The 25,887-nt window shown below is 41.9% G+C and overlaps 1 protein-coding gene across 5 annotated transcripts in view; it reads left to right on the top strand.

The window, feature by feature from the left end:
- The window catches only part of Bruce (BIR repeat containing ubiquitin-conjugating enzyme), a 268,342-nt gene that overhangs the window by 221,610 nt on the left and 20,845 nt on the right, over nucleotides 1-25,887 (top strand). For all 5 annotated transcript variants that reach the window (XM_067760344.1, XM_067760342.1, XM_067760343.1 and 2 more), the window contains 2 exons: nucleotides 1,613-2,061; nucleotides 2,137-3,606. In XM_067760344.1, coding sequence (XP_067616445.1) covers nucleotides 1,613-2,061; nucleotides 2,137-3,606 — 1,919 coding nt within the window. The remainder of the gene's footprint in view (nucleotides 1-1,612; nucleotides 2,062-2,136; nucleotides 3,607-25,887) is intronic.

Genomic DNA, 25,887 nt, shown 5'->3' with positions numbered 1-25,887 from the left:
CAGCCCTATTCTGCATTTCGACTTGGATTGGAATTTTTTCGATTTGGCAATTTTGGTATTCTGTGTTCCAATCTCTCGATCCAACTTCGAATCGTTCGATTTTGTGTATTCTGCATTTCGATCGTAATTCCGTTTTTCTAAGTTGCAAATTGGTTGGCGGAAAAATATTTTCTTTTTATTTTTTGTATTAATTTATAACAGAATTTTAACAAAAATGTAAGTAAAACTTGTTAAGAAACGTAAAAGGCTTGATGATAATTGTTTTTTATATGTTTCCAGATCTAAACCAACATGTCGATGTCGATGTCGAAGTCCTCGGACGTATTTGACCCGCAAAAGTATCTAACACATACTTGAAGCATCCTTATTAAGTCGAAAGTTTTTTTTTTTTTTTTACCTAAATAAGAAAATAAGTCATTAAACTTTACCACTTTTAAGTTCAATTTCTTACAATTCGTCACTGATCTCAAATGGATTACACAAACTTCGCAATATTTGCCTTTCCATTCTCGCCTGGCCATTTTCGTATACGTTGCTTTCCAACTCCACAAATAATGCCGCGGCTATTGGCTCCAGTATAATAGACAGCTATAATTTGTGTCTGTTGGTTGGGTTCAGTTATATGCCAAAGCAAGCTGCCGGAGTAGAGGAAGGTGAAGCGAAAACGCAAACAGTCCTTGCGGAAAGAATAAATAAATCTTCACGAAGTATTTTAGTCCAGTGCAATGAAATTATTATCCATAAAATTCAGAAAATGTCAAATATATTCGTGCAGGAATCCGTTTTAAAAAAACTTGGTGGCCATGACGGAAATTGGCCAAAATAACGACAAAAACACACACGATTATGAAAGCACTTCACTCAAAAAAATCTAACACTGCGGCAATATATTCTATTGCTTTTTTTTTGTACAAAATGGCGTGGATAATAAAATATAAACGTTTTTCAGTGTTTTTTTTTTAAAATTTTCTTAAATTTATTTTGTTCCAATGTTCACACATTCCGTACAAACAGCTGATTTCCTCTTCTCATTACGATTCCGTCGTAATGCAGAATACCCTACTTCGATTAAAACGGAGCGTAGAACGGGAACGTAATCGAAATGCAGAATAGGGGTGAATATTTGCCAAATTTTGTCAGAAGTGGGCGGTGCCCGGCCCCTTTTTGAAAATTTTCAAAAAAATTCAATAAGGGATCTCTATTTTAACCCACACATGAAATTTTGTTATTGCAGCTACATTATTTACTAAATTATCACGTGTTTGGTGTTAACAAAATTTTATATATAGGCCAAAAGTAGGCGTGGTTACCGGCCAATTTGGTTCAAAATTTACATAAGTTAGCGTGCTTACGGATAGACGGATGGACATGGCTTAATGCATTTTGTTCTTCACCCCGATCATTTTGATGTATGGATGTCGATATTTATTTAGATTTGTTTATGCCGTTGTGCGAACCAAATTACCATTCACAGTAAATTGTTTTTGCAGCAAAATTTTTGTTACGGTCCTAAACATTCGTTTTGAGTTAAAACCATACCACCTTTTGCAAACGATTTTAAAACCGCTATTTTCTCCAAATCAATAATCATTCTTTTTGTTTTATTTTTTAGACCGAAAGATAGTTCGAGTATTGGTCTCTCACAAATTGCTATTTTGGGCAATACAATATTCGCGTTCAACTCCAATGCATTAAACAACAGTTCAAGTGGAAGTAGTAATGTTGGAGTGGGTGTTGCCGGAAGTGGCGTTTTCAATTTTGATCAAAGTAATGATGAGGATACATTTGCAAAAACAAGCGTTGGTTGGATACGAATATTAGCACGTTGCTTCAAAGCGCCTGCTATTATCTATGACGAAAAAATGGCTGCGGATGTGATTGGTGCATCAGCCATATACCCTGGCTTTCTCGAAGCATGTTGTTCTTTAATGAATATAATGCCAATGATACCAAATGCAGCGTTACAAAATCTTCATACTGTTTTGTTAAACCTAGGTGCCTATAATCGTAATTTATGTTTATCTATAATACGCGTTTTGCTTTGGTCCACCACGCCGCAAAGTAAGTATAACTTCTTTTCTTTCATTGAATTGAACTTGTAGACAAAATAAAAACTGCATTTCTTTAAATTTCCAGCTTACAAACTCTCAAATGAAAGTATTTGCAATTTACTTTATGAATTGGCAACAACAAGAGATGAATATACGGTAGATAAAATTCAAGTATTACTTGAGTGGATCGTTAAGTTACGACATAACTTTAGTAATCGTACATTGCGCTGTAATAATCCACAAAGTGGTTTTGTTAAGTGTGTGGCTTCGATTCTGTGGTCAGTGCATATGGAGAATTATGTAACAAATTTGCACGAGCTAATTACCAATGATATATTTGATGCGAGTATATACTGGATTGATACACTGGAAAATGAAGAGCCATTGAAAGTAGCTTTCGATTCTTTGCTATGCTCCTTTTGTTGTATAAAACCGGAGCTATTCAATCAATTGCTTAATAGAGTCAATGTTAAAGTGCAACAAACGCAAGATAAAATGAGTAGCAGTAACTCAAATGTAAGCGCTGTAATTACTGCAGGAGTTGCACCAAAAGCTAACCTAATCGATACTGGCATGACTGGTGGATTAACTGATGATAATAAAGGTGAAAGTGGAAGTGCTTGGTTTGCTAGTGTTGCTGCAGAAAACTTAACAACGTTATTGCAACGTCCAGCGTATTTGGCAACTTTAGCAATGGCATGTCAATCTCCAATGGCTGTATATCAATTAGTAGATTCGGGTCTACCAAAATTATTAGCATATGCTTTATATCAATATTGTAGTGCTTTTTTGCCAGGGGTTAAACGATCTAGTCGTCACCAATCGTCAGCAGGCACTTCTACATCAGCATCGTCGTCGACTGACTTGTCAACAGGCAGCACATCAGGTACATGTTTGACGGATGCGGATAAAGCAGAATATATTGACGATAATACATCAGCGACGTCCAGTGGCGAAAATTTAGCGATACTTAGTTGGATTCATGTTCCAAAAGTATTAGATTTTTTTTCGGAATGTTGTGCGGAAGGTCATATGCGTGATTGGTTAGGCACACAACAGGGGTCCATCTTTTGGAAATCACTGCTGGAATTGTTATGTAACTATCGTCCATTGGAATATGTTGGAGAGGAACCCATGCAGCAGGCTTTCGTACGTATGGAACGTGCTACTATCAACTTTTTTACACGCGTTAGCGCTTGCCATCCGAAAAATCAAGATACACTTACAACATTGCTTATTTCCGTAATTCGTAAACCGATGCAGGTGTCATCGATCGGCGGCAAAACCACTATCTCTGGTTTTACAAGACAAATTGTTTTACAATTATTATTGGAAAATGAACGTATTTTAATATCAGTTCGTAGTAAACAACCTTTGCAAAAACGTGATATATCAGCATTGTCATTGGCTGCAACAGCCAGCACAATTTCAAATAATAGTGTGTCAATGTCATTGGTCAATCATCATCCTTCTAAGCGTGTTAATGCGCATCATTTGTTATTTAGTGTGAGTGCAAACACAAAGTGTCAAGAAATACTACAGAACTGCATTTCGGGTAAGTAGAAAACTATATACGATATATATTAGGATAAAGGGGAAATAACTTTTCTTAGATTGTTGCTTTTCTAGCCAAGAAATAAGGGCTTTGAACAAATGGTCGTCTCTCTTCGCTTCACTCTGCACTAAATAAATGGGTTCAAAGGTCTTTTCATAAAACGTTATAATTCAGTTTTTATTTATAAGTGTTCAAACTAAATGCAAATCCAAAGTATTAATTAAATTTATAAAAGAAGCGCGTCCGCGATTGCCGGCTAATAATGCTTGACTGTTTTGACCCAATATCGTTGACGACGATGGCAGTGGTCGCTCGTTGGTGTCTTCCACTTCGCCGCGCACGGCTGCGCATACGTATATTTGACGCCGTCTAAATATTTGTGACGGCGGCTTAGACATCCTGCCCGCCCTGCAGGGAGGTGCTTGTAAGCACCTTCTGCAGCTCCTGCAAGGCGCGGATGGTGGTATCCAAAGCGCGACTGGTATTGCGCCGTTGGCCTTGCGCCGTTTGCAGGCCGTCTGGGGTGCGCGCGATCGTGCGCTTGACCGTCCGTTTTGGTTTTGGGGTTGCTGCGGGTTTGGTCGCAGGGTGCGCCTTTTGTGCCCTACAGGCGCAGGTGGACTTTCTCTCTTCATTCTTCTTTTTCGGCCTGGGTTTCGGCTTCCGGGATGCTTGCTGTGTTGGGACCTTTCCTTGACCACGTTGACTTTTCGGTCCATTGTGCAGGAGGGTGTGATGCGCCAGACCGCACATTTTGCACGACCCTCGGGAGTCGCATTCACCCGTTGTATGCGTGAGGGCTAAGCAATTATAACAATAGCCCTGTGCCCTGGCCACGGTAGCACGCTGCGGTGGCCGCATCGCCTTGAAAGCCGGGCCGGTCCGCAGAACGTGGTAGCGGTGGCAGAGCCGACACTGGAGGCAGTTATCGGTCTCTGCTGTGGGAGCCAGTGGACATGCTGGTCGAGATGCCATGATGGTGTCGTCCTGAAAGCATAAGAGCAGAGAGAGAAACGAGAAGTAGTTGGATACAGCGGATGATACGGAAATTTAATTATACAGGGGAAACGTATATAAGTTAGAGCGCTGTGCTCGAAGAGTGCTCCATTGGAAGAAAGCACAGTTTAACTAAGGGGCGCATGACAAGCCCATTTTGGGTGCGAACCTCTACAACCCGAACATGGTGGTCAGGTCCGTGGCGAACGTTCTCGATTCGTCCCAGACGCCACTCGGTGGGTGGGAGTGAATCTTCTTTAATTACGACGAGGTCGCCTGGTTGAGGATTTCGCTGTGGCGTTTGCCATTTATAGCGTTTCTGAAGGTCCTTCAAATAATCCTCTTTCCAGCGTCGACTGAATTGGTGATGAAGCGATTTGAGCTTTTCCCATCGATTTATCCAGGAGAGGTCTTCCGCGTTTGGCTCAGGAATGGCTAATAGCGGTGCACCTCGAAGGAAGTGACCCGGAGTGAGCGCTGTGAAGTCAGCTGGGTCCTGGGATAGTGAGGTGAGAGGCCTCGAATTGAGAACTGCTTCAATACGCACCAACAGCGTCGTGAATTCTTCGAAAGTAAACTTGTGGGATGCAGCGGTTTTTTTGAGGTGGGTTTTAAAACTTTTTACTGCGGATTCCCACAAGCCGCCCATATGAGGGGCGCTGGGTGGAATATACTGCCAGTTTATTCCCTGAGGGGCATATTTCTGTACAATGTCCGCAGAGCATTCGTTAAGAAATTTAACGAAGTCGCGTTCGAGTGCGCGCTGAGCGCCAATGAACGTTTTACCATTGTCGCTCATCATTTTTGAGGGATAACCTCGTCTGCCAACGAATCGGGCGAATGCTGCTCGAAAGGCTTCAGTAGTAAGGTCCGAGCATAGCTCGAGGTGTACTGCCTTTGTGGAAAAACAGACGAATACAGCCACGTACCCTTTTATGATAGTGGTCGACCTCAGAACCGATGCTTTTATTTGGAATGGACCTGCAAAGTCTACTCCTGTTGTGGAAAAGGGGAGTGAGAAATTGCAGCGCTCAGGTGGTAGAGCTGCCATTATTTGCGTGCGCGTTTTCTGTTTGAAAAGCGTGCAAGATTTGCACTGAAAAATGCATTTCTTTATAAGAGGCTTTAGTTTTGGTACGTAGTACTCTTGCCTCACCATTTGGAGCATTAACCGCATTTCTGCATGAAGAAGCAGGCGGTGTAAAAACTCCAGATACAACTGGCAGAGCCTTGAATCCGGAGGAAGGATTACTGGATGCTTCTCGTTGTACTGCATTGTAGAATGTTCCAATCTTCCACCGATACGTAGGAGCCCGTATCCATCCAGAAATGGGTCAAGAGCCAGAAGGGAACTCTTTTTGCTTATTGGCATATTGTTTTGTAAGCCGCTCTTTTCCGCCCCGAAATGGCGAGATTGTGCCATTGCCACAAGCCGCGTTTTCACATGTTGCAACTCTTTGTACGTCAGATGGGGATTACGTGTTGCCACCGATTTGGATTTGCTGCAGGCATTGTTCGCAAAGCGGAACACGTATGCAATCACACGGAGAGCTCGAGAGTATGAGGAGAAGCGTTGGAGAATATCGTCCTCTTCCTCGAGTGCGTGATATGCTTCGACCTTGCGTTTCTCGGGTGGAGAAGCACTACCTGCTTTCGGCTTTGGCCATGCCGAAACGTGGCAAGAAAGCCATTGTGGTCCGTGCCACCAAAGTGAAGAGCCTATCAAATCATGCGGCTTGCAACCACGTGTGCCAAGATCAGCAGGGTTGTCTTGGCTAGATACATGGCGCCAGGTGCCGCTGGGAAGATATTCTCGAATTTGAGAGGTACGGTTGGCCACATAAGTCTTCCAGGTCGATGGAGATTTCTCTAGCCAGGCTAGTACAATCTCAGAATCTGACCATAAGAATATGTTGCATGCTTGTAAGTCGAGCTGTTTTCGAACAGTTGAAGCCAGTTTTGCGAGTAGGACTGCACCACATTGCTCTAAGCGGGGTAAGCTTACAGTTTTTATGGGGGCAACTTTGCCTTTCGCAACCAAAAGAGAAGATTTTATTTGGTTGCCCACATGTGTGCGGATGTAAATCGCTGCGCAATATGCTTTTTCCGAGGCATCACAGAACCCGTGGATTTGGGTGTCTTGCCCTGGAACGACATTAACCCATCGAGGGATTTCGATGTGGCAAATGGCTGGCAGATTTTCTGCGAAATGTTGCCATTTTGATAATGTTGCGGGTTTGGCGCTTTCATCCCAATCGCTGCCATCCAGCCAGATTTCTTGGAGAAGCATCTTGGCCTGGATCATAACTGGCGACAGCCATCCTGCCGGGTCAAACAGTTTTGCAACAGAAGATAAAATTTGTCGCTTTGTGACCGCATTTTGGGTGTGTTCCGGCAGAATGGTGTATGAAAATTTGTCCGTGAGCGCGTTCCATCGAATGCCAAAAGTTTTGGTATTGGAAGTGCTCTCAAATTTTAAGAAGTTGGAGTCTAGAAGATCCTCCTTCGGAAACTGTTCTAATATGGCCGGGTGATTAGCCGTTAGTTTCTTTAGTATGAAACCAGCTGATTTTAGGGCGTTTATCACTTGAACGAGTGATTCAGTGGCGTTATCGATGGTATGACTTCCGGATAGGATGTCGTCGACATAAGTTTGCGTCTTGAGAATTGTTGCAGCCAACGGGAATGTCGCTTTCGTGTCATCGGATAGTTGATGCAACGTACGAATAGCGAGATATGGTGCACAATTGACGCCGAATGTAACCGTTTTTAGATTGAAATCGCTAACATTGGAGTTGGCCGATTTGCGAAATAGGATTCGCTGAAAATCTTTGTCGTCCTCGTGTATAAGGATCTGACGGTACATTTTTTCAATATCTCCATTGAACACATACTTATGCATGCGCCACTGTAGAATTAGTAGCATGAGATCTGGTTAGAGAGTTGGACCAGTGTATAGCACGTCATTCATGGATTTTCCTGACCCAGATTTTTTAGAGGCGTTGAAAACCACACGAACTTTGGTGGTGACCTTGTCTGGTTTGACTACCGCATGATGTGGCAAGTAAAATGAGAAGACCTTGCCATTCGAAGTTATTTCGCATGGGTCGGCAGATTCCATGTGATCAAGGTCGAGATATTCTTGCAACACATTGTTGTACATTGTACCTAACTCCCCCTTTTTCTGAAGCGATCGCTCCATGCTGAAAAACTGCTGCAGAGCAGCCGGGCGGGATTTGCCGAGGGAGAGTTTTTCAGGAAACTCTTTCTTGAATGGAAGTCGCACAATGTATCGACCGTTTGGTGCACGTGTCGTGGTTGTTGCATATATCTGCTCACACGCTTGATCCTCGGGGGATATCTGTGGAGGTTGTGGAATTTCCTCCTCTTCCCAAAATTTTCTCAGTTGAGAACTGAGTGTCTCGTTTGACGCTTGGACTTGCGTCGAGAATGACACAACATTTTCAGTTATTGAACCACTGAGAATCCAACCAAAAATGGTTTGTTGCGCAAGTATGCTACCGCACACTTTTTTTATACCTTCCAGCAGAATTTGGGGAAATATGTCGCTGCCAATGACCATGTCAGTCTGACCTGGTATGTGGCAACTGGGATCAGCGAGCTCAAGGAGTTTGAACTGCTGCCAGATTTTGCGACTAATGGTGGATGTTGGCAGATTTTTTGTCAATTGCGGCAACACAATGGCATGAGCCTTTATCCTTTTCATGGCCTTGGATGCAACCAGTGTCAAAGGACAAAGCTTGGAGGACTTTTGTACGACTTGTCCACCCATGCCAGAGATTTCGAACTTTGAATGTTGAAATGGAAGTTTCAACCGTTTTTGCACTTTCGAGGAAATGAAAGTTCTTTCCGAGCCTTGATCAATAAGGGCTCTCAGTTGAAATAATTCCCCTTCGTGTTCGACTGCGACCATAGCAGTAGGAAGGAGAATTTGGTTATCATTGGCTGCATGCAATGATTGAACCGGTGCGTGTTTTGAACAACACGGTAGCTCGCCAGAATCGGAGCTATTCTGCGTTTGTCGAACGGGAGATGTTGACTCAGCAGTTGTGTGCTGCACGTTTGGTGCATTCGTTCGCGGGGTGGAACGTTGAGCTTGTGGGCTCGCATGCAACAGCGTGTGATGCCGTTGATGACATGTCGAACATGACCACTTGCTCGTGCACTCATTGATGATATGAGTGCTGCTAAGGCAGTTTGTACACAGCTTAGCTTGTTTTATGAATTGTGTCCGGTTTTGCACAGACATTCGTTTGAATCGTGGACAGAATCTAATAAGGTGCGGGGAGTTGCAACATTGGCAAGTTTCCTTTTTAGATTCTGCCACAAGGGTTTGCGTCCTGTTGAAGGACCTGTTTTGCGTAGAATTTTGATGAGCGACTGGTTTTTGTTTGCTTGGTTGAAGCCTATTGACCCTTTCAACGACTTCATATCTCGAGGTGAGAAAGTCGTTCATTTGTGACCATGAGGGTAGATCTCTTCGAGAAGAGAGAGACTGTTCCCAAAGTGACAGGGTTGTTTCTGGGAGCTTTGATGAACAAATGTACACCAGAATCGGATCCCAACTGTCTGTCGTAACTCCTTGGGAGTGAAGGACGGATAGGCAGTTGTTTATTGTATTTTGCAATTTCTGAAGTTGCTCACTATTTTCGGATGGAATAGTGGCAAGAGTCAGTAAGGATTTTATCTGGTTGTCAACCAAGATACGCTTGTTTTCGTATCGTGACCGTAAAGCTTCCCAGGCAAGGTTGTTGTTGTTGTTGTTGTTGTTGTAGCAGTGCTTCGCCCCACCTAACAGACGCGACCGATCACAAACTGTCATCAATATCCTCTAACGGGAGTCCAAGGAAACTTGCTGTTTCAACAGGGGTGGACCATAGGGAAAGGGGTGTTAGAGGCGTTGGTTCCACATTACAATTAAAGAGATGGTTGGTGTCATGTGGGGACACATTGCAAGCGGGGCATACATTTTGTATGTCGGGGTTGATTCTGGATAGGTAAGAGTTTAACCTGTTACAGTATCCAGAACGAAGTTGAGCCAGAGTGACACGCGTTTCCCTGGGGAGTATGCGTTCCTCTTCCGCAAGTTTTGGATACTTTACTTTGAGTACTGGGTTCACCGGGCAATTCCCGGCATAAAGGTCCGACGCCTGTTTGTGGAGTTCACCAAGGACCTGCTTATGTTTTTTCGCTTCATACGGCTGTGTTCTCAGATGCCGTATTTCCTCAAAATGCTTACGGAGATGACTCCTTAAGCCCCTAGGCGGTGCTGGCTCGTCAATCAGATGTCTGTTGGGATGCCCAGGTTTCTGGGTATTCAACAGGAACTGTTTGGTCAGCATCTCGTTTCTTTCCCTGATGGGGAGTATTCTCGCCTCATTATGTAGATGGTGTTCTGGGGACATAAGAAGACAGCCCGTGGCAATTCTGAGAGCAGTATTTTGGCAGGCCTGTAGCTTCTTCCAGTGGGTAATTTTTAGGCTTGGCGACCATATGGGTGACGCGTAGCACGTAATCGGCTGGCTAATTGCTTTGTATGTAGTCATGAGCGTTTCTTTATCTTTTCCCCAGGTACTGCCAGCAAGGGATTTGAGGATTTTGTTACGGCTCTGAATTCTCGGAACAATTGCGGCTGCGTGCTCACCAAAATGTAGATCCTGATCAAACGTCACACCCAAGATTTTGGGGTGTAGGACAGTCGGTAGCGTAGAGCCATCGACGTGGATGTTCAAAATGGTCGACATTTGGGACGTCCATGTTGTAAATAAGGTCGCGGAAGATTTAGTCGGTGATAATGCCAGGTTTCGCGAGGCGAAAAAACTGGAGAGATCAGGGAGGTAGCCGTTTATTTTATTGCATAGCTCATCGATCTGTGGGCCTGGGCCTGTGGCCATTACTGTGCAGTCATCGGCGTAGGAAACGATTGTGACTCCTTCCGGTGGTGAAGGTAGCTTAGATATGTAGAAATTAAACAAAAGTGGGGATAGGACACCACCCTGTGGCACCCCTTGTTTAATTCTCCTTGGCTTTGATGTTTCGTTTCTAAATAGCACCGATGCCTGCCGACCACCCAGATAATTTGCGGTCCACCTTTTAAGACATGGGGGAAGGGTAGACCCTTCCAGGTCTTGCAGTAACGAGCCATGGTTGACCGTATCAAAAGCTTTTGATAGGTCTAGCGCTACGAGTACTGTTCTATGGTGGGGGTTTTGATTTAAACCGCAATTTATCTGGGTGCTGATGGCATTTAGCGCGGAGGTAGTGCTATGGAGTTTTCTGAAGCCATGCTGATGGGAGGCTAGTTGCAAATTTGCTTGGAAATAAGGGAGCAAAATGGCTTCGAGCGTCTTTGCTACTGGCGATAGGAGAGATATCGGACGATACGACTCTCCTATGTTAGCTGGTTTACCAGGCTTTAGTAGCGGGACCACCTTGGCCATTCTCCATTTCTCGGGTATGACAAAGGTGGAAAGAGACAGGTTGAAGACCTGCGCTAAATATTTGAAACCCTCTTTCCCTAGGCTTTTAAGCATCGGCATGGCTATGCCGTCTGGGCCCACTGCTTTGGATGGTTTAGCGCGACCAATGGCGTCCTCAACCTCTTTAGCGGTGATGGTGATTGGTGACGCGCTGAATTTGTGTTTATGTGCGTGTCTGTTGGCCCTCCGTCTAACTTTGTCGACCGTAGAATGCATTATATATTGTCGGCAGAAAGCGCTCGCGCATTTTTTCGCATCCGACAGCACTTTGTCGCCAAAGGCGATGGAAACTTTGTCTTTGTGCTTAGTCGGATTCGATAGGGACTTTACGGTGGACCAAAGTTTACCCACACCGGTAGAGAGGTTACAACCTCTTAGGTGCTCCTCCCATTTCGCCCGCTTGTGTTCATCCACAAGCAATCTGATGCGTTGGTTTATATCCCTTATTTGGGGGTCGCCTGGATCAAGCTGCCTTATAAGGTCACGTTCTCTCGCTAAGTTTGCGGCCTCCGCCGGGAAGTGGGGCCGGATTTCGGGAATTCTCCCGGCGGGAATGAAACGTGCCGAGGCGGATTCAATGACCTTGCGGAAGGCACGCTCCCCTTGGCGGGCATCAGTCGGGATAGGGAGGGCAGCAAAGAGATTGTCTGTAAAGGATTTATATTCTTCCCACTTTCCTTTTTTAAAGTTTATGAAAGTGCGTTTTTCGGTGACGATGAAGTCGGCGGTACGCTCGAGCGAAACAAGTATAGGCAGGTGGTCGGATGCCAATGATACCATCGGCTGCCAGTTGACGCAGTTTACGAGTTCTGCGCTCACGATTGAGATATCTGGCGAACTGTGACAGCTTCCTACCATACGTGTGAGATGGCAGCCCTGAATCATACCAGTAACACCCCTGTACGAAGTAGAGAAGAGGAACAAGAGCAACGATAAAAGAAGTCAGTCGTCATCGTAACCACTCAGCAGCAGCAGTCGTAATTTTGCAGCAGTAATTTTTGCTAACCATTAATTTTCATTTCACGTTCATATTTTTAATCATTCTTCTTAATGTACTTAATTACTATTTAATAATAAATGAAGCATATTCAAGCTTACATGGGGGCTCAACCGAGAGCATAACATTTTTTGTATTCTAAATCGGAATGCTACGCTCGGGCAAAGAAATCAGAAATCAGTCAAGCAGCAGTGAAACGCAGAACACAGCAGAAACTTCAAATAAGCAGCAAGCAGCAGAAACAAACACAAACGCCAGCAGAGTAGAAGAAATAGTGAGCAGAAGTGGTACAACGGGCGACAGTGAAGGCGAAAAAATCAAGCAGACCGACATTGAAACAAACACCAAAGAAAACGTAAAAGCAGAACATCCAGCTGAACAAAACGCAGTCCAAGAAGGCAGAGAAGGCGAAGCAACGAACAGCGCAGTTACTACGCACGAACGGCAGCAGATCAGCGAAAAAAGTCACCTGTTACACAAAATGGATGATAAAAGCATGGAAAATTTCTTTAAAACATTTGTCGAGAAAATGAACCAAAACGATGACAGTAAAGGTAATGTCACTATTGATGCATTCGCAAAGGTCGTACCTAATTTTGACGGGGTATCTATTCCAATTCGGCAATGGATATCTAATTTTGACGAGAATGCTGAGGCTTATGAGTTGACAGCGAAACAGAAGTATGTCAATGCGCGAAATAAAATGAAGGGCACTGCAGCTTTGTTGTTGGAAACAATTACTGTCTCCAACTATAACTCGTTGTGTGAAGCGTTGATAGAGGAATTTGACAAACCACTAAGTAGCGCAGAGGTACATAAGCTATTAAGGCAACGTCGAAAACAAGCAACAGAAAACTTCCATGAATACGTGTTACAAATGCGGAAAATAGCAGCACTAGGTAAAGTTGATGAGCAATCAATTATAACGTACATAGCTGATGGTGTTGAGTTGCGCAACGAACAAAAGTATCCATTATATAGTGCTCGATCCTACAAAGAGTTGATCAAAGCATATGAGTTGGTGGAGCCTTTGGCAAAATACAGCGAAGCGAATAAACGTCGGCAGATAGCAAGCGGTCGTAAAGAAGTAGACAAAGGCAGCAGTGACGGCGAGCGTAAAAATCAACATTGTTTTAATTGCGGGTCGACACAACACAAGAGGGCTGAGTGCAAAGAAAACACGAAATGCTTTAAATGTAATGGCTCTGGCCATATGGCTAAGCAGTGCACCGCCACGAAGCAAAACGTTGTAAACGTAGTATTCGACGAAAAACGCATGAAACAGCTGAAAATCAATAACAACAATGTGTCTTGTTTGGTGGACACTGGAGCGGACGTTTCGTTAATGCGTAAGGGTGTATATGACCAAATATGTAGCAATTGTGAACTGAGAAAAAGTTTTGCTAGACTGTATGGCTTAGGCAACGTCGCCGCCGATGTGTTAGGAGAATTTACAACACAAGTCGTTGTTGACGAGTTGAGTACACAACATACGTTTTTGGTTGTTAAAGATAGCAAAATAAATGTAGACGCAATTGTAGGGTATGATTTTTTTAAAAAGTTTTTGGTAATCTTAAATGCCAAGGGGTATAATTTTTCACGTTCAGAAGATGACACAAATGCAGGAGAAACTAGTTACAATGTTGTAAATGTTGTTCATAGCAGCAATGAGGTAGATGTAGAACCTAAATACAAAGAAGCAGTCAAACAGTTGATTGATAACTATAAGCCGAGTTTTATTCAATCAGACTGTCACATTAAATTAAATATTGTTCCGAAAAGCGACAATATTGTTCTTCGCGAATCACCTAGCCGATTGTCAGTAATGGAAAGGGAATTTGTACGTAAGCAAGTAGCTGAATGGCTGCAAAAGGGAATTATCCGCGAATCATGCTCAGAAATCGCTAGCAAGGTTGTGCTGGCAAAGAAAAAAGACGGAAGCTACAGATTGTGCGTTGACTTTCGTAAATTAAATTCCATGGTTATGAAAGACAGGTTTCCAGTACCGATTGTCGAAGAGGTTCTTGAGAAAATGCAGGGTGCAAAATATTTTACCGTGATGGACCTTGCAAATGGATTTTTCCACGTCGAAGTCGAGGAGCAATGCAAAAAATACACTGCGTTCGTCACAAAAGAAGGCCTTTATGAATTTAACAGGGCTCCATTTGGCTTTTGTAATTCACCCGCTGTTTTCATAAGATATGTTAACCACATTTTTCAAAAATTAATTAACGCAGGTATAATGGAAATTTATGTTGATGATATTGTTATTTTTGGAGGTACAGCAGAACAATGCTTGGACAATATGCAAAGGGTATTGAACCAAGCCCAGCAGTATGGTTTGGAAATTAAGTGGGCGAAATGCCAATTTTTGAAAAAGAGAATCGCGTTTTTGGGACACGAAGTTGAGAATGGGCGTGTCTGGCCGGGGAAAAGCAAAGTCAAAGCTGTCAAAAACTTTCCGATACCAAAAAGCATTCGAGACGTACAGGCTTTTTTGGGTTTAACCGGATATTTTCGCAAGTTTATTCGTAATTATGCTTGTATAGCTAGCCCCTTGACACAACTGTTAAGAAAAGACGAAGTATTTCAGATAAAAGAAGAAGAAATAAAGGCAATTGATGATTTGAAAGCGGCACTCGTTGCAGAACCAGTACTGCAAATATATAAGCAGAACGCTGAGACACAGCTACACGTCGATGCGTCGAAACATGGGTTCGGGGCAACGCTGATGCAGCTCCAGAACGGAGAATGGCATCCGGTTTTCTACTGGAGTAAAAAGACTTCTCCCCAAGAAGAAAAATTACACAGCTATTTTCTTGAGGTAAAAGCAGCATACTTAGCCACAAAAAAGTTGCGTCACTACCTGATGGGTATACAGTTTACACTAGTTACAGATTGCTCAGCTTTCAAGCAGACAAATGCGAAAAAAGATATACCACGCGAAGTGGTTCAATGGTTGATGTATCTGCAAGATTTTGCGTACAATATAGAGCACCGATCTGGCAACAGAATGAAACATGTGGATAGCTTAAGTCGATTTCCCGTGATGACAGTGACCTCAGAAATTCAAGCCCAGATCGCAAGAGCTCAGAAGCAGGACGCACATTTGACAGCTGTAGCAGAGATTCTTAAGGAAAAGCCATATGAAAACTTTAAATTAAAAAATCAATTAGTTTATAAACAAGTCGATGGGCAGGATGTATTGGCTATACCAAAGAGCATGGAGAATGAAATAATTAAAGAGACGCATAGATTTGGGCACATGGGTTGCCAAAAGACAATGCATTCTATACGACAGAGTTACTATATTCCACATCTTGAAAAAAAAGTTCAGCAGGTAATTCAAAATTGTGTCGAATGCATTATGCACAATCATAAGTTGGGTAAGAAAGAAGATTATCTGCATTGTATTGACAAAGGGGACAGTCCCCTTTCTACCCTCCATGTCGACCACTTGGGTACTCTGGATACAACATCAAAGTGTTACAAGTATATTTTCGCTATCGTCGATGGTTTCTCCAAGTATACGTGGATATACCCTACAAAGAGCACAGATGCACAGGAAGTTGTAAGGCACCTGGAGTCATGGGTGACAATATTCGGCAGTCCGCTGCGTATAATAAGCGACAAAGGCACAGCGTACACGTCGAAACTGTTTAAAGAATTTTGCGCAAAAAATAAAATCGACCATGTTGAGGTAACAACCGGCGTCCCAAGGGGAAACGGTCAGATCGAGAGAGTGAACCGCGTAATTATTTCTATTCTAGCAAAGATGTCAGCAAAAGAGCCGGATAAATGGTACAAATATACGTCACAAGTGCAACGCGCAATCAATTCTCACGTTCACTCTTCTACAAAATTTACACCGTTTGAAGTGATGTTCGGTGTAAAGATGCGAAACGAAGCCGATATAGAGCTGCTAAAAGTACTCCGAGAAGAACTGCTGGTAGTCGCACAAGATGAGCGAAACCAAATCCGTCAGGAAGCCAGAAAACAAATACTTAAAGCGCAAGAAGTGTACAAATCCAACTATGATAGAAAACGAAAAGGAGAGCATGGATATCAGATATCCGATTTAGTAGCCATCAAAGTCACACAGTTCGTAACAGGCAAAAAACTGGCCAGTAAATACATCGGGCCATACGAAGTAAGCAAAGTTAAAAGACATGGCAGATATGATGTGAAAAAAGTTGGGAACTTTCGAGGCCCAAGTCAAACATCAACTAGCGCAGATAATATGAAGCTCTGGCGCTATTACGAGCAGAATGAAGACGATCAAGACGAAGAGTCATCTGAGGCATATGACAATCAGGATGACCGAATGTGAGATGGCAGCCCTGAATCATACCAGTAACACCCCTGTACGAAGTAGAGAAGAGGAACAAGAGCAACGATAAAAGAAGTCAGTCGTCATCGTAACCACTCAGCAGCAGCAGTCGTAATTTTGCAGCAGTAATTTTTGCTAACCATTAATTTTCATTTCACGTTCATATTTTTAATCATTCTTCTTAATGTACTTAATTACTATTTAATAATAAATGAAGCATATTCAAGCTTACATACGTGTGGGGGCGTCTCCGTTTATTGTGCAGAACGTCGTTTCTTCTATTTGATCCGCCAACATCTCGCCCCTACTGTCCGCCCGCAAATTTGAATGCCATAGATCATGATGGGCATTGAAGTCGCCTAAAATAATGCGATTGTTTCCAGTGAGTAAGGCTCTGATATTAGGGCGGTATCCACTGGGGCAACAGGTGGCAGGAGGGATGTAGATGTTGATGATTTCTAGGTTTGCATCGCCTGACCGGACAGATAGGCCTTGACGTTCTAAGACGTTGTCCCTGCGGTCGATGCCAGGATCAAATATGTGATACTGCACAGAGTGGTGTATTATAAACGCGAGGCCGCCTCCATTTCCGCTCTCGCGATCTTTTCTGTGGACATTATACCCAGAGCAGGTCTGCAATGCAGATCGTGCTGTGAGTTTAGTCTCTTGAATCGCAGCAATGCGGATGTTGTGCCGCTTCATGAAATTGACTATCTCCGTAATCTTCCCAGTTAGTCCATTACAGTTTAACTGCAGAATTCTGAAGTGCATGAGGGGAGACGTCGCCACTCTGGGGGTAAGTGACGGGTGACTACGCCTGGGTTGAGGAAGGCCAGGACGCAATTGCTGTTGTGGCCCTGGGACTGGGCGTCCTTGGGCAAGCATTGGGGTACCCGGATGATTTGGGTTTGCGACCTGGCAACATGGCGCGATGAAACCCGTCGAGGGGTTGCCGTCGCGGAGACCAGAACATCTAGGAAAGTGGCACCACCCAAGGCAGGAGCTGCATTGGGCGGATGTCGCAAACATATATATTCTATGCTGGCAAACGGTGCAAACGGAGGTAGGGACTAAGAGTCTGGTTCCCTGACCTACACGATTGCTGCCGGAAAAGAGGGGGGGAGAAGACGGGGGCAGGGGCTGTTGCTCAGCATTGCTTCCGACTCTACTACGAAGATTGTAGTTATGAGTGGTAGCAGCTGTTTGAGTTGTTGGCGCCGTAAGGCGCGAGCAGCAGCGGGTACTTGTTGTGGCTTGCTGAGCAGCGGGGCTGCTGGAAGGTAATGGGGGGGGGGGCGCTTAGACGTAGACTACGAGGCGCCCTTGGGCGTGAACAGCAAGGAGCCACAAAAGATTTATAAAAGTTACGTGGACGTCGGGTTTTGGGATCAAGCCCAGAACAACCTGTCCGATGCAACCATCCCTTGCACGAGACACACTGAACAGAGTATGACCGTCCTAAAAAGATTCTTTTCCGGCAGATGCAGCAAAACCATTTCTCAGGACCGCGGTCAGGAGACGGACCCGGATTGGATTCGATGCCTTCCCGGAGTAAGAGAATATGGAGCAGTCCTGCTGCAAGGAGCTGCTGGGAGGATGACAATTTGTCGGAGGGACGAAACAAATTAGATGGGGTCACACTGAAATGACAATCCTTGGTCGGGAAAAATCCCGAGTCGCTCCGGTACATAGAACCGACTGCCTTGGGAAACCGACTGCCCAGGCAAGGTCAAAGTTATCATCGCTCAACGCATATTGTTTGACGATGGAGCCGGCTTTGCCTTGCGTTTTGTACCGGAGATGGTACAATTTCTGAGCACGGGAGAGCCTTGGGTGGTTAATGTACACCGCTGTGAACATGTCACGAAAAGCGGGCCATTCTTCATAGCCACCATAAAAGGTCTCCGTGTCGCATGCTGGGACTTTGAGGTAAAAATTTGCCTCAGCCGGGGGTTGTTCCACGCGGGGTGGTGGACTCGGCGTTGCCATCATTTTGATCAATGAAAGTTGATCGGCAATTTTTGCTTTAGTCACTTCATACGTATCAAGGCAGGCGCATTGTTTGCCTTGCACTGAACTCTTGAAGTCTTCAGGGAAACTTTCGTCTGGTTTCGAAAAAACCAGATCGTAAACCGATTGAAGTCGTGCCCAAAAATCATCTAGTGATTTGTCCTTTATCATGAGATACGATTCAGTGTGATCCTGAATCGGTGCTTCGTTGAATTTTGCACAGTATCTCATCAGATTATCACTTTCCGCGATGAACTTTTGCGCGGATGGGTCAACTGATTTGGATTTCCGGGGGATGTTGACCTCTCCTTGGCCGTTTCTTCCTTTGGGCCACCTGGTTCATATCCGGCTCGAAGGACCATGAACAAATGGTGGTCTCTCTTCGCTTCACTCTGCACTAAATAAATGGGTTCAAAGGTCTTTTCATAAAACGTTATAATTCAGTTTTTATTTATAAGTGTTCAAACTAAATGCAAATCCAAAGTATTAATTAAATTTATAAAAGAAGCGCGTCCGCGATTGCCGGCTAATAATGCTTGACTGTTTTGACCCAATATCGTTGACGACGATGGCAGTGGTCGCTCGTTGGTGTCTTCGACTTCGCCGCGCACGGCTGCGCATACGTATATTTGACGCCGTCTAAATATTTGTGACGGCGGCTTAGACAGGCTTGAACTGTTATTTTCCTCAATTGTGTGTTGAAGGGTCCACATACCTTTTCATGTTCGTTTTTTATCGTATAGAAGAAAAGAGGGATTCGGTCAACTTTGTACTGGCCCTACCTACAATTATTACCGACCCAACGGGCTAGGGGGCTTAGAATATACCCGCGGCAGGTATGCCTGTGGTAAGAAGCGACTAAAATACTCAATTGGTTCAAGGGGTTGTATAGCGCAACACTTTAAAGGGTCTTTATCGCTTCAACAACTTCAAACTTTGCAATAGAAAATACTGATAACGCAGTCTTTTAGCCCACTAATTTTTGGCGATTGAAAGATCTTTCTAATATTTAGGAATTTTTTTGGACAACATTTTCTCCATTATTGATTTGCCTCCGAAGGGATTTAGGCCGAGCTTTACTTCCATTTTGCGTTATCGTTGTTGTGTTAACAGTGCTTCGCCCTAATCAATGGGTGCGACCACTCACAAATTGTCATCAAAGCCCTCTAACGGGAGTTCATGGAATACCTGCAGTTTCAAAAGGAATGTAGCATAGGGAAGTTGCTGTTAGAGGCGTAGGTATCACATTAAAAGTGAAACGATGATTGGTGTCATGTGGGGACACTTCGCATGCAGGACATATTATACGTATGTCGGGGTTGATTCTGGAGAAGTAAGACTTTAACGTGTTACAATATTCAGAACGAAGTTGGGTCAGGTCTGCAGTATTTTCCAGTATCTTTTTAAGACCATCGACGAAATAAGTGACGTATAGCACATGAACGGCCGGTCAATTGCTTGGTATATGGTAAGCAACGTTTCCTTTATCTTTTCTCCAAGTGCTTCCGGCAAGCGACTTGTTGCGAATTTGAATTTTAGATACAATTTCGGTGGCATGCGTCTTGAACCTGAGTGTTATTGAACGTTACAACTAAGATCTTTGGGTGACTGACAGTCGGTAGCGTAACAGCATCGACGTGAACGTCCAACATTTGTGCCATCTGTTCCTTCCACGTCGTAAAATGAGTGGCTGTGTTTATTTAATAATTTGGGAAAAATTTAAACAACATGACATCAGTACGGACAAGGCGACAGCTGTTTCGATTATACCATGTAATCTCTTCAAAGCCTTTTCTCCAGGTGGGCTGTGTATTTGGTCGGCAATAGAACCAGGTGGAGCGGTGTGAAGCCACTATAAAGAGTGGGAAGATAGCCGTTTATTTAGAAACCAATTCGTATGTTGTAGGGCCAGAACCCCTCGTCATTATCGGCGTAGGAAATGAAAGTAACTCCTCCTGGGGGTAAAGAGAGCTTTAATATCTAGAAAATAAACAGAAGCGGGGATATGATCCTTCCCTGTAGTAGCCGCTGTTTAATTCTCAGGTTTTGAGGTTTGCTCCTAAATTTACAAGAGGGAATGGGTGAACATTCTGTGTAATGGAGTAGCGTGCCGTGGTTGATTGTGTCAAAAGCTTTTGACAGGTCAAGTGCCACAAGCACCGTCCTATAATGGAGTTTTTCCTAGCTCAGTCCGTAATTTGTTCTGTATGGCGTTTGAAGCTGTGGTAATGCTACGCATTTTGCGTTGATTGGTGACTAGACAAAGATTCGCAGTGAAATGAGGGAGGAGGATAGTTTACAATGTCTTCGCATTGGCGAAAAGAGTGATATCAGCTGATATTCTGGTTTCCCAGGTGTTTGTATTGGAACTATCTTTGTCATTTTCCATTGTTCGGGAATGACGAAGGACTTCAACAAAATGGTGAAAACGTGGTGTTTTAGCATTGACATGGCTATTCTGTCTGGGCCTATTGAGTTAGAGGGCTTGACCTCTATAATAGCTTCATCGAGTTCTGTGGGGTGATGGTAATGGGGGACACTTCGTGTTTGTGATTAGGTGCCCTTATGTTTGCACGACGTCTGACCTTGTCTAGTGCAGGATGTATTACAAAATTGTCAACAATTGCCAGCAAAAAGCGTTTGCCTATTTCTTTGAGTTCGAAAGAGTCTAATCGCCGAACGCGATAGTTATTTTATCATTATGTTATGTCGGGTTAGACAAAGATTTGACGGTTGAGTACAGTGGACCGATACGTTTGCACGTTTGTGTTCTTTTACCAGAGGTATGATTTCAGGTATTCGACCGGCCGGAATAAAGCATGCCGTACATTTGCGTTTAACCCGTTACAATTCGTCACTCTGGGAGCTAGAGATGAGTGGACACGCGCTGAAGGCTTCAGGCTTTGTCGAATGTGTTGTCAGACTGCTTCTGTTGCTCTGCATTGCTTTTATCCATGCTACGTAGATTGTCCTGACGGGTTGTAGTGGCCGTGTTAGCTGGAAGCGCCGTTTGCGGGTAGTTGATGTGGTCTGCTGGGCAGTGTTGCTGCTAGAAGGTTACGGAGGTACGCTTGAGCGTGAACCGCGGGACGTCCTTGTGTAGTGCCGTAGTAAATTGCATTAAAATAAATTGTAGATGGCAACCCTCTATAGAAATGTGCAAGATGCAACCATACATCAGATGCACTTGGCATCACTAAAATTGTTAGAGTCGAGCAACTTGGAGAGTTTCTGATTGGCTGAAACTGCCGTTGCTCGACGCCATGATTTATTTCGACGCCATCATTAATTTCGTTGCTAAGCAACGTAAAGAAAAACTGCCGCTCTACAGAGTTGCGTTAGCAGCAGTTTGGGCAGTTAGAAGAAAACCGGCACCTAATACACACGCTCAATTGTTTAGATCCGCAACTGACAGTGAGTGAACTAAAAAGGGTTGTAAGAAAAATATATAAAAATAAGAACCAAAAAGTTTACTGTTAAATTACAGAACCTAAATTTAAAGTGTTTTATATTAAATTTGAGAACTAAAGCGTAAGTGCGCGATTTTACATCTAAAACTAAAAGTGTGCAAGAAACGATAAAAAGCTATTAATAAAATGATTTTCTTATACTGATACAACGAAAATAAATGTTTGACTAAAAGAAATTAAAAGAATTTAATTAACAAAATACACATACATACAAAGTTATAAAATCAAAAAAAAGTTACCAAAAAAAGTTTAAAACCAAAAAAAAATTAATTACAAAAAAAAATACAAAACATTTAAAAATTCTTACAAAAAAAATATAAAACATTAAAAACTATTACAAAAAAAATATAAAAATTTGGAAATAAGATACAAAAAAATAAAAAAAAAAGAAAAAAATCTACATGAAATACAAGTTTAAAATTCTACAAATATAAAATCAAAAATAGCACAAAAGTTTAAAATCAAAAATTACAAAAAAAAAAAGTACAAAAGATTAAAACTATTACAAAAAAATTTAAAAATTTGGAAAATCTACAAAAAAATACAAACATTTCAAAAACCTTTTCAACAAATTATAATATTTAAAATCATTACAAACAAAAACATATAAAACTGAGGAAAATTTACAAAAAATTTAAAATCAATAAAAACCAAAAATATGTAAAAATTAACAAAAACCCACAATTTGAAACTGTAAAAGAAAAAAACTTTACGAAATCAACAAATAAGGCAGTGGTGGTGGATTTTTTTGGTCGTGGCTAGTGGTAGAAAAAAATCGGTTGGAAAAATATACATATACACATAATACCAAGACTTAAAAAAATCCGAAATAAAACGAAAATTCAAAGCTTATAAAACAACAAACTAATCGGCAGCAGAAATAATAAAAGAAATCAGAAAAAACTGCAAAAAATTAAATTTTGAACTATAAAAACAAAAAATTGAAACTGTACCAAAAAACTAGTGGAAAAACGGCACTAGCCACGCCATTTCAATAACGGCACTAGCCACGCCACCGTCATAACGGCAAACCACCATATATCGAAAAACCGAATAGCGGAAGGCTAGTGACGCCATCAGGAACAGCAAGTGCAGCGGCAGAATACCAGGTGGCAGCAGCCGAACAGCAAGCGCAGCAGCAGTACACCAAACGCAGCAGAAAAACAGCAAACGGTAAAACGCAGAGGCATTTGGTATGAATTTTTTTCTTAATTATTATACTCACTTTTATACTATTTAAACTCATTTTATAAAAACTACTTAAAACTACTTTTTCAATACGTTACAAATCCAATTTTCATACCATTTTCTATTATATTAACTAAAAAAAAAGAAAAAAAAAAATTAATTTTGATTAATAAATACATACATCCATCAAATTTATTAAAATACACATACATAGGTATATGCGTAAGGTTTCAGGTAGGCACTGTGGGACAGGGTCGGACAAAAACAGAAAAACATTTTTTATTAATTGCTTCTAGTTTTAGCCCCACTCTGCCCTACAGTGGGCTCCATCAAAAAATTAGAAACACAAAAAAAAAAAAATTTGTTTACTTTTCGTAACCGGTGCGCCCGCGTAAAAATATGATATAAATTTTTTTTAAACCCCGGTGCGTCCGAGGACATTTATGTTACAATTTTGGAAAGATGCGGCGCGCCCGTATCTATAAAAATAAAAACAATACAATTTTGATAAAAGCGGTGCGTCCGTTTAAAGCCTGTACAAAAATATTTGCCATTCTATAATCTTTGCATTTAAATTCAAATAAAATTATAATTTTTGCCATACATTTCAAATTAAATAATTTTTTTTCACATTCTGTACAATTAAAATTCTTACATTTCAATAAATATACTCGTAAACAATATTCAACATCTTTTAAATTACATGTGAATTCCAATTCCCACTTCCCGTTTTGCATTCCAATCATTGGATTTGGATTTGCGGACAAAAAAAGCGTAAAGTAAATATTTTTTTAATCTTTCTTTTCATTAACTAATCACTAACTTTAGTATTTCAATAAAATTCACTAACTAAAGTTTTTTTGCTATAAGTATTCGCTAACCAATTGTATAATTATAACTAAAATCTAAAAGCTTTCAAAGTACATACTTTCACAAATTTCTTTTAAAATATTTTCATAAATTCCCTTTAAGAATACTTTCATAATTTTCTTTTGAGCTCAACTCAACCCGTTCCAATTTAATTTTCTTTAAATTCAATTTCTATTCAATCTTCATAAACAAATTCCACATATCTTGCAGCAAAAATTTTAATATTTTGTCTATTCGTTTCAACGCGTATGGACCTGAAAAGCGGGAAGGTTGTTTTTAAAGATTCCCATCCGAGTTCAAGTTCCAAAAATTCAGAGCAAAATTTAAATTCCGAAAACTCAGAGCAAGATATAGATTCCAATAATTCAGATTCTGATTCATCTTCAAGTGCATCGTCAACTGATACCTTAACAAGTGAACATAATTATAAATTATCCCTGAGTGCAGACTTTTTAGGATTTGCTGATCAACCTGTAATTCCAAATTCTAGTTTTTCTATTCTAACTCCGGTTCTTAACGTTACAACCATGGCCACAATCGAGGAGAAAAAATCGTTTATTAATACTTGTGCCTCGATTATGCGAGACAACTACAGTGGAGACCCGTTAGCACTTGGCTCGTTTATAACTAAAGTTGAATTAATGGAATTATTCTCTAACGAAAATTTAACTCCTACTTTTATTGCATTTTTAAAATCCAAGCTCGAAGGCAAAGCTCGCGAAGCCCTACCAACGCATATAGAATCTGTAAACCAAATTAAAGAAGCGCTATGTAGTGAAATTAGGCCAGACAACTCGAAAGTTGTCGCGGGAAAAATCGCAGCCTTAAGAGTAACCAATAACAATTTTTCAGAATTTTCAAAGCAGGTAGAAGAGCTTTCTGACTCGTTAGAGCGCTGTCTAATCATTGAAGGTATGACGAAGGCAAAAGCCCATGAGATGGCAGTTGAACAAACCATTAGCGTTTGTAGATGAAATAGTAGGTCAGATATGGTGAAATCAATCCTTTCGTCAATAACCTTCAAAGATTCAAAGGACGTGGTAGCGAAAATGATTATAGAGCGAGAACAGGAAGTTAAAGAGCGACAGGTGTTAGCGTTTAGTTCACGTCCGATAAGATATAATAATTTCCGTGGAAATTCCAGAGGCAACGGTAATTTCAGATATAACAACAATAGTAATTTTCGATTTAACGGTAATGCAAATAGGCAATACAAATTTCCGAAATAACAATTATAACAGAGGCAATAATCGCAATTACAATAGAGGCAATAGCAATTCAAACAATAACAATAATAATCGGTCCGGAAATAACAGAAATTCCAGTAATCAGGGTTCAAATTCTAGAAACTCAGCCAATGTTCGTTCTTTAAATGCCGAATCCCCTCAGGCTCGAACACTGAGGGAGCAGGAGCAATTCGACTAAATACTTCTCAGTCAATATATTGTCTAAATCTAAATTTTTCCGATTTCGTCGAAGTCGCTTGTAGCGATTCTCATAAAATATGTTCTTTTCTAGTAGATTCACAAGCAGACATTTCACTAATAAAAATTTCCAGTTTGGCAAACGATGTAGAAGTAGACGATAGTAACGTAATAAATATAACAGGCGTAACGACAGAACGACGCATCGAATACATTTTTTCCTCTGACCCTTCACGTTGTCAATGACAACTTTAATATCCCTTCGGACGGCATAATAGGGAAAGACTTTCTAAAAACGAACAAATGCACAATCAATTATGCTAATGACACAATTACATTCGGACAAGGGACAGAAAAGGTAAATATTTCAATTTTGCATAGCACTTCAACAAATACTCTTGTAATTCCACTAAGATGCGAAGTTTTTCGTGTTTTTAGTTTGAAAAATTCGACAAGTCCAGTTTTTGTTGATTCTCAGGAACTTTGTAACGGTGTT

Source organism: Eurosta solidaginis, chromosome 1 (assembly GCF_040869045.1).
Source record: "Eurosta solidaginis isolate ZX-2024a chromosome 1, ASM4086904v1, whole genome shotgun sequence".
NCBI classification, from domain to species: domain Eukaryota; kingdom Metazoa; phylum Arthropoda; class Insecta; order Diptera; family Tephritidae; genus Eurosta; species Eurosta solidaginis.
The sequence above is the reverse complement of the archived record's forward strand: the minus strand, read 5'-3'. Positions and strand labels throughout refer to the sequence as shown.